This window comes from Lipotes vexillifer, unplaced genomic scaffold, assembly GCF_000442215.2.
Source record: "Lipotes vexillifer unplaced genomic scaffold, Lipotes_vexillifer_v1.1 scaffold232, whole genome shotgun sequence".
Lineage (NCBI taxonomy): Eukaryota > Metazoa > Chordata > Mammalia > Artiodactyla > Lipotidae > Lipotes > Lipotes vexillifer.
The window spans coordinates 3,710,422-3,725,724 of NW_006793997.1; the positions used below are offsets into that span (position 1 = coordinate 3,710,422).

Below are 15,303 nucleotides of genomic sequence, written 5' to 3' on the forward strand. Positions count from 1 at the left end.
ACGAATATGCTGCTTTTCCCACTGAGAAAAAAACAAAATTGAGGGAATTCTCTGGTGGTCCAGTGGTTAGGACGCCGAGCTTCCATCGCTGGGGGCACCACTTTTATCCCTGATCGGGGAACTAAGATCCCGCAAGCCACGCGGCACAGCCAAAAAAAGAAAAAAAAAAAAAAGAATTGAATTTTGGTTTGGACTCTTCAAAAAAGTCAGCATGATAAATTCTTGTTCTAGATAAAAAGACACGAAACAGACATGATGATTAAAGGCAATGCAAAAATCTCCTCTGGATCCTCAGTCCTGGAGCAGTGGGCAGAGAGCAGGCTCCCAGGAAGCAGGCCGGCCTGGGCACGAGTTTCTTCTCAGCAGCTCACCAGCTCTGAGGCCTGGGATGGGTCCTTTTGCTTCTCGTAGCCTCAGTCTCTCCATCTGTAAATGGGAGAATAGCCACCCGCGAGACAAGGAAGTTGACAACAGATGTCGCCTATAAATTGGGGAGCACAGTGCCCGGTGCAGGGCGAGGTCCCAGTGATAGCATCTCCTTACTGTGGCTCTGATTGTGTATTTTGACTAAGCGCCAGAGTGGACTCATGGCCCTCACCAGAAGAAGGAGTGGCTCTGGGATGCTCTGATGCCCAGCTCACAGCAGGTTTGGAGGCCCCTTACCCCGAGCAGTGGACCCCTTGATGCCCCTAAGCTCTGTCACCCTGGCAGGGCTCCCTTCCTCCTTGGGCAAGGAGGAAGGGGCACTGGATTGGGAGTCAGAAGCCCCCAGTCAGGTCAGGTTTGTGGGCTGTGTGACTTTAGGGTTGTCCTTCCCACCTGGGCCTCCTTTTTCTTCCATGTGAGATGCAGGGGTTCCAGTCGCACCAACTATGTACTGCTATGTGTCACAGCCACATGGGGGATCCAGAAAAATGGCTGGGATGTGGCCCCAGGGCCTCCTCGTGTGGGAGGAAGCTGTGCTGGGCAGTGAAAATAAGAGATGCAAAGGGCCCTGAGCCAGAGTCTGGAGGGCAGTGGTGGGGGCAGTGGAGACCCAGGGAGAGGGAAGCCCCCTCAAAGGAGCCCACCTTGATGGCAGGGACTCTGTTCAGCTCACTTCTGATGTCTAGTGCCCAGCACAGGCAACTGGACAGACGTTTGATGCGCGACTTGCAATCTGACCCTGTCTGGAGTTGATAAGGGCAAAGGATTGGGGATCAGGGCATTCCAGGAAGAGGGAACAGCCTGTGCAAAGCCCCAGAGGTGTGAGTTTTTTCAGATGCTGAAGCTCTGTGACCTGTTTTCTTCTTCATGGCTGCCTTGAAGATATTGATAACAATAGTTAGAGCTCATTGTGTGCTGGGTGCTTTACATGCATGATCTCATTCCATTCCTGGGAGTGAGATCCCCTTATTCCCCTGTTTCACAGATGAGGAAACCAAGGCACAGAGAGGTTGAGCCGTCCAAGGTCACACAGCTAGGAATAAGAAGCAGGATTCAAACTGAGACAGTCATCCAGGCCCTTTTCAGGCGGCTGCCCTTCCCCAGGGCCAGGGCAGCCCCCACCTGCAGCCTCTAACATTTGTCTCCCCCTACCCACCCCAGCTTCCCAGAGGTCACATGTGCACCGACGTGGGCTCATAGAACTGGCAGGGACTGTGCACTGTGCTGGCACCCGCACCGCCATGGCCTACATGAACTACGGCTGCTATTGTGGCCTGGGTGGCCATGGCCAGCCCAGGGATGCCATTGACTGGTGAGTGCATGATGGGGCCAGAAGATCCCACCCCCTGGGGGTCAGTAAGGAAATATCACCTATGAGGAAATACCCAAAAACGAGGTTGGGGTTTGGGCTAGGAAGATCCCAGCACGCGGTACTACTTGCAGGCAGAGGGCATCCTGGGCAACATGGCCAATGAGGCCAAACTGTGGTGCCAGCTGCCCCCCCGCAACCGTCTGGCCATGGAGTGATTATGTTAGCTGAAAAAAATTGCACATCATTGATCAGACTTATTATGCATCAGAACTGTTCTGAGAACCCCTTTGAGTCCTCACAAAACCCCATTTCAGAGATGAGGAAAGTGAGGCACAGAGAGATCAACTTGCCTGGGGCCACATAGAGAGTGAGGGGTGGGAACTGGGATTTGAACCCAGGCAGCCTGGCTAGATTCATGCCCCCATCACTGCCCTCTGCTGCTGTGTGAGAAGGGCCTGTTCTGTGTGAGGCTGCGGGCTTGGATCTTGCCACGACTTCCTTTCATTTGCCCTCAGGGCCACGGCCATCCGTGGAGGCAGGTATGATGGTGATCCTCGTTTTACAGATGAGGTCCCTGAGACTTAAAGAGACACAGCCATTCACCATTTCCACTTAGTGCTGGTGGGGGGCAGGGGCGTGGAATGTGACTGTCTCTTCCGAGCTCCGAGGATGTAGCTGTCACTGACAGGTCTTTATCCAGCCTCGTGCCTTGGAGGCTCCTGCCATGGGCCCTGCCCTCCCTCCCACACTCTGGTTGTCTAGTTTCTGCACATCTTTCCAGGTGCAGCCCAGGCCTCACCTCCTCTAGGAAGCCTTCCCTGCAGCCCAGCTGGGCCTGGCACTTCTCTGGCTCCCAGAAGCTCCTCTCCTTACCCCACATCCCAGCACTTCTCGCCACACATGTGGCACCTGGTGGCTTGTCTGCCTCTCCCCGCCAGACTGGGAGCTCCTTGATGGCAGAGTGGAATCTGGCTGACGTCTCCCTGCCAGACCCTACTGAGGGGTCAGCGCAGGGTGGGGCTGCTGGCTGGATGGAAGCAAGAGCAGTGGATGATTGCACGATGGACAAGTTTACAGACATTGGTGGGTGTTTCTCAGGGAATTTGTATGTTATTTTTATCATTACTATTGCTTTCGAGGTGCTCTTACGTGGCAGGCTGGACACCGGTGACACCGTGGGGAGCAGGACAGAAATGGCCCCGCCCTCACAGAGGTCTCGGTCAGGGAGGACAGCTGCTAATCAGTCTTCTCCCTAATTAGGGTCTTATCAAAAACCTGCCCGGAGGGAAGGAACCTGGGCTTAGGAGAGGGTGTGATCAGGAGACTGTCAGAGCCTGGGGAGATGTGGGATCTGGATGGCATCCTGGGGGTGGGGGCGGGTACTCCGGCTGAGACCTAGAGCAGGAAGAGGGGGCATGAAGTTCTCCCAGGCAGGGGGCAGAGTGTGGGCAAAGTCAGGAGGTGGGGAGGGTGTGGCTCGCTCCAGGAACAGAGAAGAGGCCACTGTGGCTGGAGCTCGGAGACTCAGAGAGTGAGACAGGCAGGGTCCAGGCTCAAGTGTGGCAGGGGGATGGAGGCAGTGCAGGACGCACTGAGGTCGGTGGAATTATTTCCCAAGATGGGGATTCTCAGGGAGAAGGCTTGGACCAGAAGATGCTGTCCCCCTCTGGGTCCTCACTCACCTGAAGTCCTGGCACAGGAGGATGGCCAAGAGAGCATCCCTACCTTCACCCACCCGCCGGTCTGCCTGTCTGTCACCCACAGGTGCTGTCATTTTCACGACTGCTGCTACAAACGTGCCGAGGTTGCTGGCTGCAGTCCCAAGATGGAGCGCTATTCCTGGCAGTGTGTCAATCAGCACATTCTGTGTGGTGAGTTCCCAGCATCAGACCCGGTAGCAACCACTGGCTGGAGCATAGAGGGACTTACAAGTATAGGCAGGGCCCATCTCTCCCCATCTGCCCCAGTCTCCACCGTGCCCTATTGTCTGCCTGACATTGAGGCCAACTGTCAATTACTATAGTTCATTTCTCCTGTGCTGTTGATTTTGTTATGGAAAAGGAATATTTCTATCAGACCCAGGAAAACAGAAGGTAGGTCAAAAGGCTGAATGCTTCAAGAAAAATGGGAATGGTGAGCCCATTTATTTGTCAAAATGAAGAGTACACCTGGGTCTGATGTATCCCCTTTGCTTCGCTCATTAGCACTGCCTGCCCCAGGGGACATCTGAGTTTGCAAACCCTGGCCTCTGGCCAACAGCTTAGTCCATGATTCAGGTTCTGTGACGTTGCCAAGCCCTGATCTCTCAGGGCCTCAGTTTCCTCATTGGTAAACTGGGGGCAGAAAGCATGCCAGCCTATTGTAAGGATGAAGTGACAGTGTCACTGTGCTTCATGCCTAGTAGATGTCATTAATGTCCGGTGAAGAAATGACCCAACACAGAACCTCCGGTGAAGATGACCAGGCACTATTTCACTGAGCACAGGATTTGGGGAAGGACAAGAAGACAGTTCTGTGTAACCCTGAACCCCCCAAGAGAAAGTAATTTCTCTTTCAATTTTCTTTTAATCCTTCTAATTTTGTGAAATTAGGAGAAAGTCTCAGTTCAGTGTTACGTTAGCTGAAACATCCCTGGGTCACTTGCTGGTCCTTTTTAACCAAGAGAGTAGGTTTCTGGCTTATAACGTTATTCAAAAACCATTCTATTCCTAAATTTAATTCTGGCCTTAAAAATATTCTTCATTATCTATCTATCTGTTTATCTATCTATCTATCTATCATCTATCTTTAACCACAAGCAGCATGTATTTAATGAGGATAATTATAACATAATCTGATATCACTGTACATTTTACATGACCGGCCACTTCTTTTTTTTAAAAACTATTGTTAACTTGCTCCATATAATTTTATTTATTTATTTGTTTGTTTGTTTATTTATTTATGGCTGCATTGGGTCTTCATTGCTGCGCGCGGGCTTTCTCTAGTTGCGGTGAGTGGGGGCTACTCTTTGTTGCGGTGCGCAGGCTTCTCATTGTCATGGCTTCTCTTGTTGCAGAGCATGGGCTCTAGGTGCCCGGGCTTCAGTAGTTGTGGCTCGCGGGCTCTAGAGTGCAGGCTCAGTTGTTGTGGCGCATGGGCTTAGTTGCTTCACGGCATGTGGGATCTTCCTGGGCCAGGGCTTGAACCCGTGTCCCCTGCATTGGCAGGCAGATTCTTAACCACTGCGCCACCAGGGAAGCCCAGTCTTGGTACTCTTGTTGAAAATCACTTGGCTCTTAGATCAGTGATGTCTCTGAGCCTGTTTCCTTACCTGGAAGATGGGTGTTGCAAAGATGGAAGAAGTTTTATAACGTGATAACCAAATTGGATGGAAGTTGTCACTTTCTTCCCTACCCTCTTCTCCATCCCTCATCCTCATCTGAACCTCTCTCTGAGCCCCACTACCTCCACCTGAGAGAACTGAGGATCTGGTGTGATTCTCCACTAAAACCCCAGCTTCTGCAGACTTGTTCTCCTCTAGAGGGAAGGAGGCTATCCTAAGGGTTACGTAGAAAGATGTTCTTAGATATGCATGGATTCTCAGCTGTATCTTCTGAGTCTGAATTAGGAGTTGGCACAGAGCAAAACTGAATTAATATGGAGACATAACATCAAGGACTGAAAACGCCCCAGACATCATCTCATCCAACCCTCTCACTGAGAATTGGGGAAAATGAAGCCCAGGGAAAGAAGTGACTTGCTTAACATGGTGGTGATAGGCCCACTTCTGGGCATATTCCCTGTCCCCAAACTGCCCCCTTCCACTGTGGGTGGAGAAAAGTGGGCCTTAAATGGGAAATGTGTTAAAGAGCTTTCTCTTCTTCCTTCAGTCTGCATGTTCTACTTGCCCCTAACCATGTAAAAATGATGTTTGTAAAATATTTATTGGTGTGTCTGCTGGTAGAGTCTGTGACTGTTTACAGAACTGCCCTCCCTGAACCAAATGAAGAGAACCAAAATATCTATTATGCATTTTTTTTTTTTGCTAAAAATATTCTTATTCTGTTTGGAAACATTCTGAACATAGTTGTTTGCTTAATTATAGGTGTAGCCCATTTTCCATTTATGGGCCTGACTTAAATATATATTTTTTAAATGTTAAGCATATAATAATATTTACTGGCAGGCCTTTATTTTAAACTTAACCCTTGGGAGCTAGGTTTCCTCTTCAGTTTTTATTATTCTTGAATAACATGAAGCTGTTGGGCTCCTGAGGCCATGGAGCAGTGAGACCCAGCCTTGCTTTTGAAAGGATCTTTCTTGCTCAGGGAAAAGGGTGGGAGCACAAAGGAGGCATAGGCATTGGGTCAGCTCTGTGGCCTTGGACAAGTTACTAAATCCCTCTGAGCCTCACTTTCCTCATCTGTAAAATGGGAATAATAAAACTCTGGTGTTGGGTTTGTATAAGAATTAGAAACAATGTATGGCTTTTCTGTATTCTCCCAAAAATTATTATTGAGAATCTACTCTGTGCCAGGCTCCCTGCTAGGTTTTGGGCAAAACAGAGAAGCAAGGCTCTGTGGTCTAAAAAGAGGAGAGCAGTAAATACCGTCTGTGCCAATTGTTTTTACAAGTGCTGTGTCGGAAGAGAAAGCAGTGAAGTATTATACCAACTACAACATAGATGAACCTTGAAAATGTGAAGCTCAGTAAAAAAAAAAGCCAGACACAAAAGGTCACCCATTGTATGTATGATTCCATGTATATGAAATGTCCAGACTAGGCAAATCCACAGACAGAAGGCATATTTGTGGTTACCAGGGACTCTGGAGAGTGGGGTTTCTTTTGGGCTGATAAAAATGTTTTGGAACTAGATAGAGGGGATGGTGGCAGAACATTGTGAATGTACTAAATACCACTGACTTGTCACTTTAAAGTGGTAAATTTTGTTATGGGAATTTTGCGTCAGTAAAAATGTATCCTCACCCCAGAATGCTCAGGGGTCAGAGAAGGTCTCACTGACAAGATGCCATTGAAGCAGAGACTTGGGGAATGAAGGAGCTGTGGGAAGAGGTGGTGGGAACAGCCAGTGCAAAGGCCCTGAGGTAGGGATGAATGTCTGGGTGGTTTGAGGAGGGTGAGGCTGGAGTAGAGTCACCCAGGGAGAGAGTAGTAGGTGATAATAGAATGATGAGGGCCAGATCCCCCAGGCCATTGGAGGCTTTCCTTTGAGGGAGATGGAGAGCCAGGGAGGGTTTTGAGCAGAGGAGGGACATGATCCGATCTGCATTTTAACCGTACTGCATTTTTGGCTGCTGCATAGAACATATGCTGGAGGGAGCAAGAGTGGAAGCCAGGCACCTGTATGAAGCTGTCCCAGGGATCTGGGTGATAGGTGGCTTGGGCAGGTGGTGGCAGTGGAGATGGTGGAAGGGGGGCTTCTGGACATGTTTGGCTGGAAGGTGAAGCTGAGGGACTTGCTCGTGGATGGGGGAGGGAAGGGGAACTGGCTGGAGTGTTCATGCAAGTCACCCTGTCCTTAGACAGCTGTCCTCCGGTTGCAACCCTGGAGCTTCAATGGCTCTTTCCTCAGAAGTCCCTACCCCACCTGGTCACGTTGCTCCGAGGGTGTACGTGTCTCTGTTGTGCAGCGGCCCATGGAAATTTTATAGGCAGAAGGGCTGGCTCCTGCACCAGCTGGTTCATTTACCAATTTTTACATATTATTTTTATCTATCTATCTGTTCATCTGTCCATCTGTCTGTCCATCCATTTATCCACATGCTTTTTCTGATTCAAACCTAATCCACCTTTGTAGTGAAAAATTAAAACATTCCAGAAACACTGTAATGTAGAAAGTTACACTCCATCCACCAGAGTTAACTAGCTTCTGTTAAGTTTGGCATCTTTTCCTCCAGATTTGTGCATGTGTAAACAAACAAACAATAACAAAAATCAGATCACACTACATATATTTTATTATTTTTTTCACTTAATATAGTGTCTTGGACATCTTGGAACATCTAGGTCAGCCTCATTCTTTTAAAGCCAGACAATCACCTATGGCAGAGTGTCTCCATCTTGACACTTTGGACATTTGGGGCTGGACAATTCTCCAGTGAGGCGGCCGTCCTGGGCATTGTAGAGTGTAGCGGCGTCCCTGGCCTCTACCAACCAGATGCCAGTAGCACCCCCAATCCCCCACGTGACAACCAAAGATGTCTCCGCACACTGCCAAATGCCCCCCGGGGGCCCCAACTGAGAATGGCCAGTGGCACGAATGTACTTTATTTTGCAGAGACCATGGCTGTTCCTAAGTCTTTGTGCACTTGTGAGAGGGTTTTGTAGCATGGAGTCCTAGAACTGTTGGGTCAAATGGTGTATCTGAGGTGCCCTTAGAATTTATATGTAGAAAGGACTGGAGAACAGCCTGAAAGGGGGTTAGAGAACTTGTCCTGGAGGGGTACTTACTCGGCAAGAGCATTTAAAACATGTAAATGGTGTTTATTGTAGAGGCTGGGCAGGGGCTAAAGGGAGACCTGGTAGAGATTAGGGAGGAGGAAGGCCACCAAAGTCCCCACAAGCCACCTCCTTTCGGCACTGAGTGGTATAGGTATTTTAAGCCTAACAAATAATGTAAACTAAACTTTGAAATAGCTGCCCTTCAAATTTGGTTAATTGAGATTGCTTTTTCCACGATGAAAGCACCGTATGGCTCAAAGTAGAAGAGTTTCAGATTACAAAATGTAAAAGTTTGGTGGGAAATAAAACTCCCATTGGCACTACCCAGACATCCATTTGATTAACCTTCTGGTGATGGTGGTGTTGTTTTGTCTTTTTTGAGTGCATAATACATAAAAAACATAGCAGTGTGTTTTGTACCCCTTATTTTCCTCTTAAGTATAAGCTCTTTTCCATGTCATTAAAACTCTATTAAAAGAATAGATATATGTGTAACTGAGTCACTTGCTGTATGCCTGAAACTAACAAGATCAACTAACTAAACTAACTAAATCAACTATACTCCAATAAAAAAAAAAAAAAAAAAAAACCTCTATTAAACAATCCTCTGTTACAAACTTGAATTTGTAAGGGTGGGCGAGTGCCCCGAGTTGACACCCTAGTCCCTTCCTGCAGACAAGCCAGGAGGCCTGGGGTCGGGCAGAGCTGAGTTGGGGCCCAGTCCCCACACCCCTTCCTGGATTTTTCCTCTGTAAGGTTGGGGTGCCAATGGCACTGCCCTGAGAGGACTGGGTGAGATGGGGACCATAGAGCCAGCCCTTTGCCCAGTGCCTGGCTCCGCATAACTGCACAGTTAACGCCAGCTCCCATCATCCTGACTTTTTCTGTTGTTATCCATTTACTGAATTATAACCAAGGCAGTTTTTCTTTTCTGGGCCGCGCCGCACCGCGTGGCTTGTGATCTTAGTTCCCTGACCAGGGATCAAACCCGGGCCCCCTGCATTGGGAGCGTAGTGTCTTACTTACTGGACCACCAGGGAAGTAAGTCCCTGTGGAGCTTAATAAATGAATTTAAGGGAGAAAGATTTTCCCTCTCAGTCCTTTGTTAATTTTTCCAGTTAGGCAAGGAGGATGTATCAATTGCACGATAGTCTGACTGCTAGAGAGGGTAAACCTCTCTTACACTTACTAATCTCCCTTTTTTTTTTAAACCAAGACACTCCAATTTGGGGGCTCACAGCTTTCAGGTGGGCAACAGCATTTAACTAGACTTTGATATTAGGACTTTATCTTCATTGGTTTTTGTTGTTGTTTTTGCTTTCTTTGTTTTTTAGTCAGTTTCTTATATTTGTGGTATAAGATTTTGGTTTTCCATTTATGTCAGTGATAGAATTTATTTGATGCAATTTAATACCATTTAATATAATTAAATCATAATTTATTTAATAATTGACTTACTATTAGAAATAAAGGGGATTTAAAGCTAGCATCTTGAAGGTGCCATGGATCTGAGTTTGGGAAACCCTGTGTGCAGTCATGCAGATAAACACCTTTAATCAACTCAGCTCATTACAGAGGGTCCCGGGCCCCCTGCCTCCTGCTTGACATCCCCCACCCCTCCCCCACTCATCGCTCCATCCCCTCCTGGTGCTGCCAAGCTCTCCGAGTGTTGCCCTGAGAGAAGCTGATGAATTTTCTGAGTCTCATGCTTCACCTTGCTAGGATCTCCATGGAACTTGTGCATTTTAAGAGGGGATCTTTAAAGATTAGCTGACAGCTTAAGGAGGTCAGCTGCGGCTCCTAAGCACCTGCTGTATGCCCTGCATTTTACTGACTTGGTCTCTTTTCATTCTCCCAACAGCCCTTAGAAGTAGGTACTTTTAGTATCCTCATGTGGCCCCTGTGGAAACAGCCTGGGAAGGATGAAGTGATGTGCCTAAAGGAACTATATCCATGGCCTAGCTGGCTACCTCCAAAGTTCATGCTTCACTGTGCCTCTGGAAGAAATTTGGCAAGATTTAATAGTGGGTGCTTTTTTCCCCCCCATTTTGTGGATAATTAAAAGCCCATAGTCAAAGGCAGATGACGTATCCATTAGCTGTTATACCTTCTAAATTAATAAGATACAACTTGAAGATCACAAAATCTTTCCAACCTAAAGGAATGACTCTCTAGCAGTGGAATTCCCAAGGCAGAAGGAGATTTATCTTTGGGTGGCAACCTTTGCACCTCTGTATAAGGTAGGCCCAGGATGGAAGGAAGAGATGGAATATATGATTGTTACCTAAAACAAACTATTTTCTTATTCAGTATCATGTCATGTGCATATAATGATATTTTACTTCTTCTTTTCCAATTTGGATACCTTTTATTTCTTTTTCTTGTCTGATTGCTGTGGCTAGGACTTCCAATACTATGTTGAATAGAAGTGGCAAGAGTGGGCATCCTTGTCATGTTCCAGATTTCAGAGGGAAGTCTTTTAGCTTTTCACCACTGAGTATTATGTTGGCTATGGGAACAAACTGTTCTCTTGAAGGAGCATCTGAAAGAGACCTGGAGAGAAAAGGCCGAGAAATGCAGGTAGAACCAACATTGATGGAGTTACACACGTAGGGCCAAGCCCCTGCCGGGCACTTTACATAGGCTTTCTCACCCATGCTTCCCAATAAACCTGCAAAGCGGATGGTGCCCCCATCTACATGAGGATTTGGCTCAGAAAGTTTAGGTAAGACCACACAGCTAGGAACTAGCAGAGAAGGCATTCCGAAAAAAAAAGCCTGGATGGTTCCCAGGCACCTAACTGCTTATCTAAATGGATCCTTAAATGCACTAGTGTAATACTGATGCAGAAGAGAAGCTAAAAGGGCGTATGGACTTTGGATTTCCTCTCTGAAAACACTCCCCTGGCAACTTCAATTTCCTTTTCTGTAAAAGGGGCTGAACATCACCTCCCTCGGGAGTTATAACGAGAGAGAGATAATGTGGCGAACTGTCAAAGTGTCACCCAGATGCAATTTATGCCCTTCCTTGTCCCCAGCTTTACTGGCTTCCCTTGCATTTATCTTCAAGTCTCTCCAAGTCCCTGCTCTAACCTCAGTTTTCCCACTTCTTCCAGGACCAGTGGAGGACAAATGCCAAGAACTCATGTGCAAATGTGACCGGGAGATTGCTTACTGTTTAGCCAAAACTCAGTACAACTTAAAGTACCTCCTTTACCCCCGTTTCTTGTGTGGGAAGGATTCACCCAAGTGTGACTGACTAGCGTGACTTGAAATGTCTTTTTTGCACAAGGAAATAAAACTTCTTTTTGCGGATCAACAGCCTTATTCAGTTCTTTGCAGGAGGAAGCTGGGGCCAATTGTTAAAGCTGAAACCCTCGTGTTTGCTTTCACTCCTGTCCCGAACTTGGGGCTGGAGCCAGTTTGGTTTCCAGCTTAATGTCAAAAGTCCCATGCCTATTTTATAAAACCACAACTGTATTTATTAGGTTTGGTACCATTTGAGGTTCAAACTTTATGAAAAGAGCTGAGCCTTGTCTTCTAACCTGCTCCCGATGGCAGGCAGTCAAAAGTGAGCAAACACCTACCATGCGCTTGGCCTTGCTTTCGATTCTGGGCTGAAGCAATAAACAAAATGGCCACATGATGCCCAACCTTGTGAAGTTCAAGTCTAGTAGTTGTTAGCGCGAGTCTTCTGCCCTATCCCACTCCACCTTTAACAGTTAAAATTTATTTCCTGATTACAAAAGTAGTACCTATGCACTGCTAAAAAAAAAAAAAAAAGTACAACTGAGAAATATATAAAGGAGAAAACATCCCACTCCAGTTCTCAGTCCACAATAACCACTTTTAGTATCTTAGTGTGCTGCCCATCGGTCTTGTCTATAATGTGTTAAAAATGTAATTGAGACTCTATGCTGTGATTTTCATAAGCTTTTTTCCATTCCTCCATGTCTTTAAAAAAAATCTCTGGAAACTTCATTTCCAAATGTATTGATACATTTCCAGCTGTATTAGATACTATTTTATAGACTGCTACCTTTTGGACATTGGTGATATTTCCTATTTTTATCAATTACTGATGTGGTGAGGATGCTTGTGAATAAATCTTTGCCCCCCTCCCACCCTTTTATTATTCCTTAACTGAGATTTGCAGAAATGGAATTCCTGCATTAAAGGGTCTGAATATTTTAAGTAGACTCCCCATTTTGACACACCAAGCCAAGAGGGTCTGAGGGCAGAGAGGCAGCCGGTGGCCCTGGCTCTGATATGTCTGTCCCTCTTGCAGGCGATAAGGAGGGAGAGCCCAGCCCAGCCTGTTTGCTCTCTGCCAAGACTGCTTTGCAATCTCCCCCCAGACAGAGCACATGTGGGTATTACTCATCTTTGAAGCATGATTTGGGGAGTGGGTGGGGATGGTGTGGGGGGAGGCCGGGGGGGCAGGTGGGGAGTGCCGGACTGGGAGTCTGGCCTGGGCCCAGCTCCACCAGTGCCACCCAGCCTCCATCTCTTCATCTGGAAAGAAGAGTGACCCTGCGAGGCATGAGGCCAGCGACGTGCAGGTACTGCGGATCGGCTGGGCTGTCAGTGTCTCCGGCAGGTCATGAGGGTTGAACAGGTAAAGTCAGGCAGCCTCAGGGCCTGATGAGCAGACATAGGAGGAAGGAAAACATTCTCCTTCCTTTCACTTAAGAAACCTTCCGTGGCTCCTCCTCGGCTCAATGTCCACGTCAGGCTGGGGGACTTAAGTGTGACCAGTAGGTCGTACTGAGCAATGCAGATTTTCTTCATGCTTCCTGAACAGTTTATTTTTCTCTACATAGAAGTTTTACCTGTATAAAAGAATCTTTATTTTTATTTTAAGTAACTTCTTCAAACTTTCAGAAGCAAAGTTTGAGTGAAATCTTCAAAGATACAAAGGGTTAACGAATGGTTCATGGAGTCACAGAAAAACATTTTGGATGCAAGCTTATCTCTGCAGGGCCAGTCTTCAGGTGGACTGCCTTTCACACCTGCTACTGTCACAATGGAAGGGAATCAAAGGCCACAGTTCATTTCATATTTACAATTACAGCACTTGGTGTAAATATACTTGTTGTTTTATACATCAGAACAGAGTGTATGGTGGGAGGTCAATGTACAAAATGTTTCCTTAAACAAACGGACTAGCCTGGATTTTACAAATTAAATTCTTAAAAACAAAACAAAGTAAACCCCAAAACAACAATTTTAAGTAGCACTAAAGCAGCTCGGCCTGATGTGAATTACTCTCCGTTAACTGCCTGACATCCCACTCAATTCTCCCAGAAAAAGAGATCCAGACTTTCAATGATTACAAGTAGAAAACAGTGATGGCAAGTCTAACCACCATCATTCTAAACTTGAACTGAATCCTTTCAGAAGTTTAACTCTGAAACCTTCTAGCAACTCTTAAATAAGACAGAGTCGTCAACCGGATTTTGGCTTTTCCTCTGTGTTTTTTATATGCAACTGCCATGCCTATGACAAAATCTCCTGTTCTCCTAAACTTAACTTAGAGGACAGGCCTGGCCCTGGGCTCAGTCTCAGGGCTCCAACTTGCCCTGGGAGCCTTGTGTCAGTCACTGAGGTTATTAGCGCAAGCGGGACTGAGACCCACTCCATGTCCTCTGAGAACCCTGGGTCCCTGCCAGGTGTCGTGGACTGGGCCTCCCAAGACCCCACGAGGAAGGTGGCTGGGTGGGAGGCACAGCAGCTTTGTCAGCCAAGTGCTGGGGCGCCAGTCCCTGCTGCCACAGGCAGAGGGAGAAGACCTGGCTGTAGCCTTTGACAGACAAAGCAGCACCTTGTTTACTAGGGGCAGAAAAAAGGGTGTCCGCTCCCCATCCCCCTCGCCGCACTTAAGCGTCAGAGCTTGGCTGGCAGGGAGGCTGGAAGAGTCCCTCAGAGCCTGGGCAGCGTCAGTCACAACACCTGGGTTTCCAGCTGTCGGACCTCCTTAACCACGAGATCAATGTTAATAATTGGGTTAAAGTACAGGGCCCAGTAAAACAGACAGTTGCAAACAAATTGAGGGATGAGGGGCCAGAACATGGCCACAAAAAGCCCCTGTGTTGATACTTTCCAAAAGTGGCTCCACATCCTCTGAGGCACAGTCCTGAAAAAGGAAGAGAAGCGTTTGAGAGGCAGAATAGTGATGGCGTTTCTAATGACAGCGCCGAGGCGCTCAGACCCTGGGCCTTTGCCTGATGCGGTCTGGCTGCCGGTGCCGCAGAGACCTTGTTTCCTGTCCCCAGTGCCCCAGACATACCTTTCCTGACCACTCCACCTTCAACTCTCAGGACGCAGCCTAGAGGGTGCCTCCTCAGGGCACTGTCGCCCAGTCCCCACGCCTGGTCCCACAGGGAAGGCCTCCCCAGCACAGTCCCAACTCCACCCGCTTCTTCGCTGGGTCGCTCTTGTACGTATTTAACATAATCTTTTCTCTGCTAGGCTGCAGGCCTTCAGAGTATAAACTGTCTTCTTTACCAAAAGATCTGTGGTGTCCAGCAGAGAACCAGGGGCAGAGTAGGGGCTCAATCAACTGTGCCTGAATAAGTGAGTTCACTGAATTGAAATAAATGAGGGAGATTCTTGTCAGGTTCTCAGAACTATTTATAAGGCTGCTCCTGATGGATGAGGCCAAGACCCCTTCACGTCATGGGCTGTTTCAGGCTGAAAGGATGCTGGTGTGCTGATGCATTACTTCTGCCTGCCCAGCAGCCATACCCTGTCTTCTGGAAGCACCTTTTGAGTTTCCTTTCAGGGTGTCTCCCTCCCCTATTCTCTTCCATGTGGTCTGGTTGGGGCATCAGCCAGCCCCTGGTTTGGGGAGAGGCTGTGAGTGCACACCTGCATCTGGACACGGGGAGCCCACAAAGCCCTGCACTTGTGATGGGTTTGGGGTGGCAGGGGGAGGCTGTGACCCAGGCTGGGCCAATCAGAGCAAAGGCACGTGGGCCTCAGACTTTCACAAGTCTCAGAAGTGCTCTCTTTCCTCCAGGGCTGCTAAGCTGCTCAGATCGACACCCAGAGTGATCATGGGCCCCCAAACAAAGACGCTGTTGAGGCTGAACAGAGCAGAGCTGTAAGGGGGGGGGGAGG

At 47.8% G+C, this 15,303-nt stretch overlaps 2 protein-coding genes across 2 annotated transcripts in view; one reads left to right on the plus strand and one right to left on the minus strand.

The window, feature by feature from the left end:
• Window positions 1-11,440, plus strand: part of LOC103075223 (group 10 secretory phospholipase A2) — a 13,545-nt gene extending 2,105 nt beyond the window's left edge. Inside the window, exons 2-4 of the mRNA XM_007466959.1 lie at window positions 1,588-1,738; window positions 3,503-3,609; window positions 11,298-11,440. Coding sequence (XP_007467021.1) covers window positions 1,588-1,738; window positions 3,503-3,609; window positions 11,298-11,440 — 401 coding nt within the window. The remainder of the gene's footprint in view (window positions 1-1,587; window positions 1,739-3,502; window positions 3,610-11,297) is intronic.
• Window positions 11,441-13,016: 1,576 nt separating this feature from the next.
• BFAR (bifunctional apoptosis regulator) overlaps window positions 13,017-15,303 on the minus strand; it is a 15,937-nt gene continuing 13,650 nt past the window's right edge. Inside the window, exon 7 of the mRNA XM_007466960.1 lies at window positions 13,017-14,317. Coding sequence (XP_007467022.1) covers window positions 14,125-14,317 — 193 coding nt within the window. The 3' untranslated portion in view covers window positions 13,017-14,124. The remainder of the gene's footprint in view (window positions 14,318-15,303) is intronic.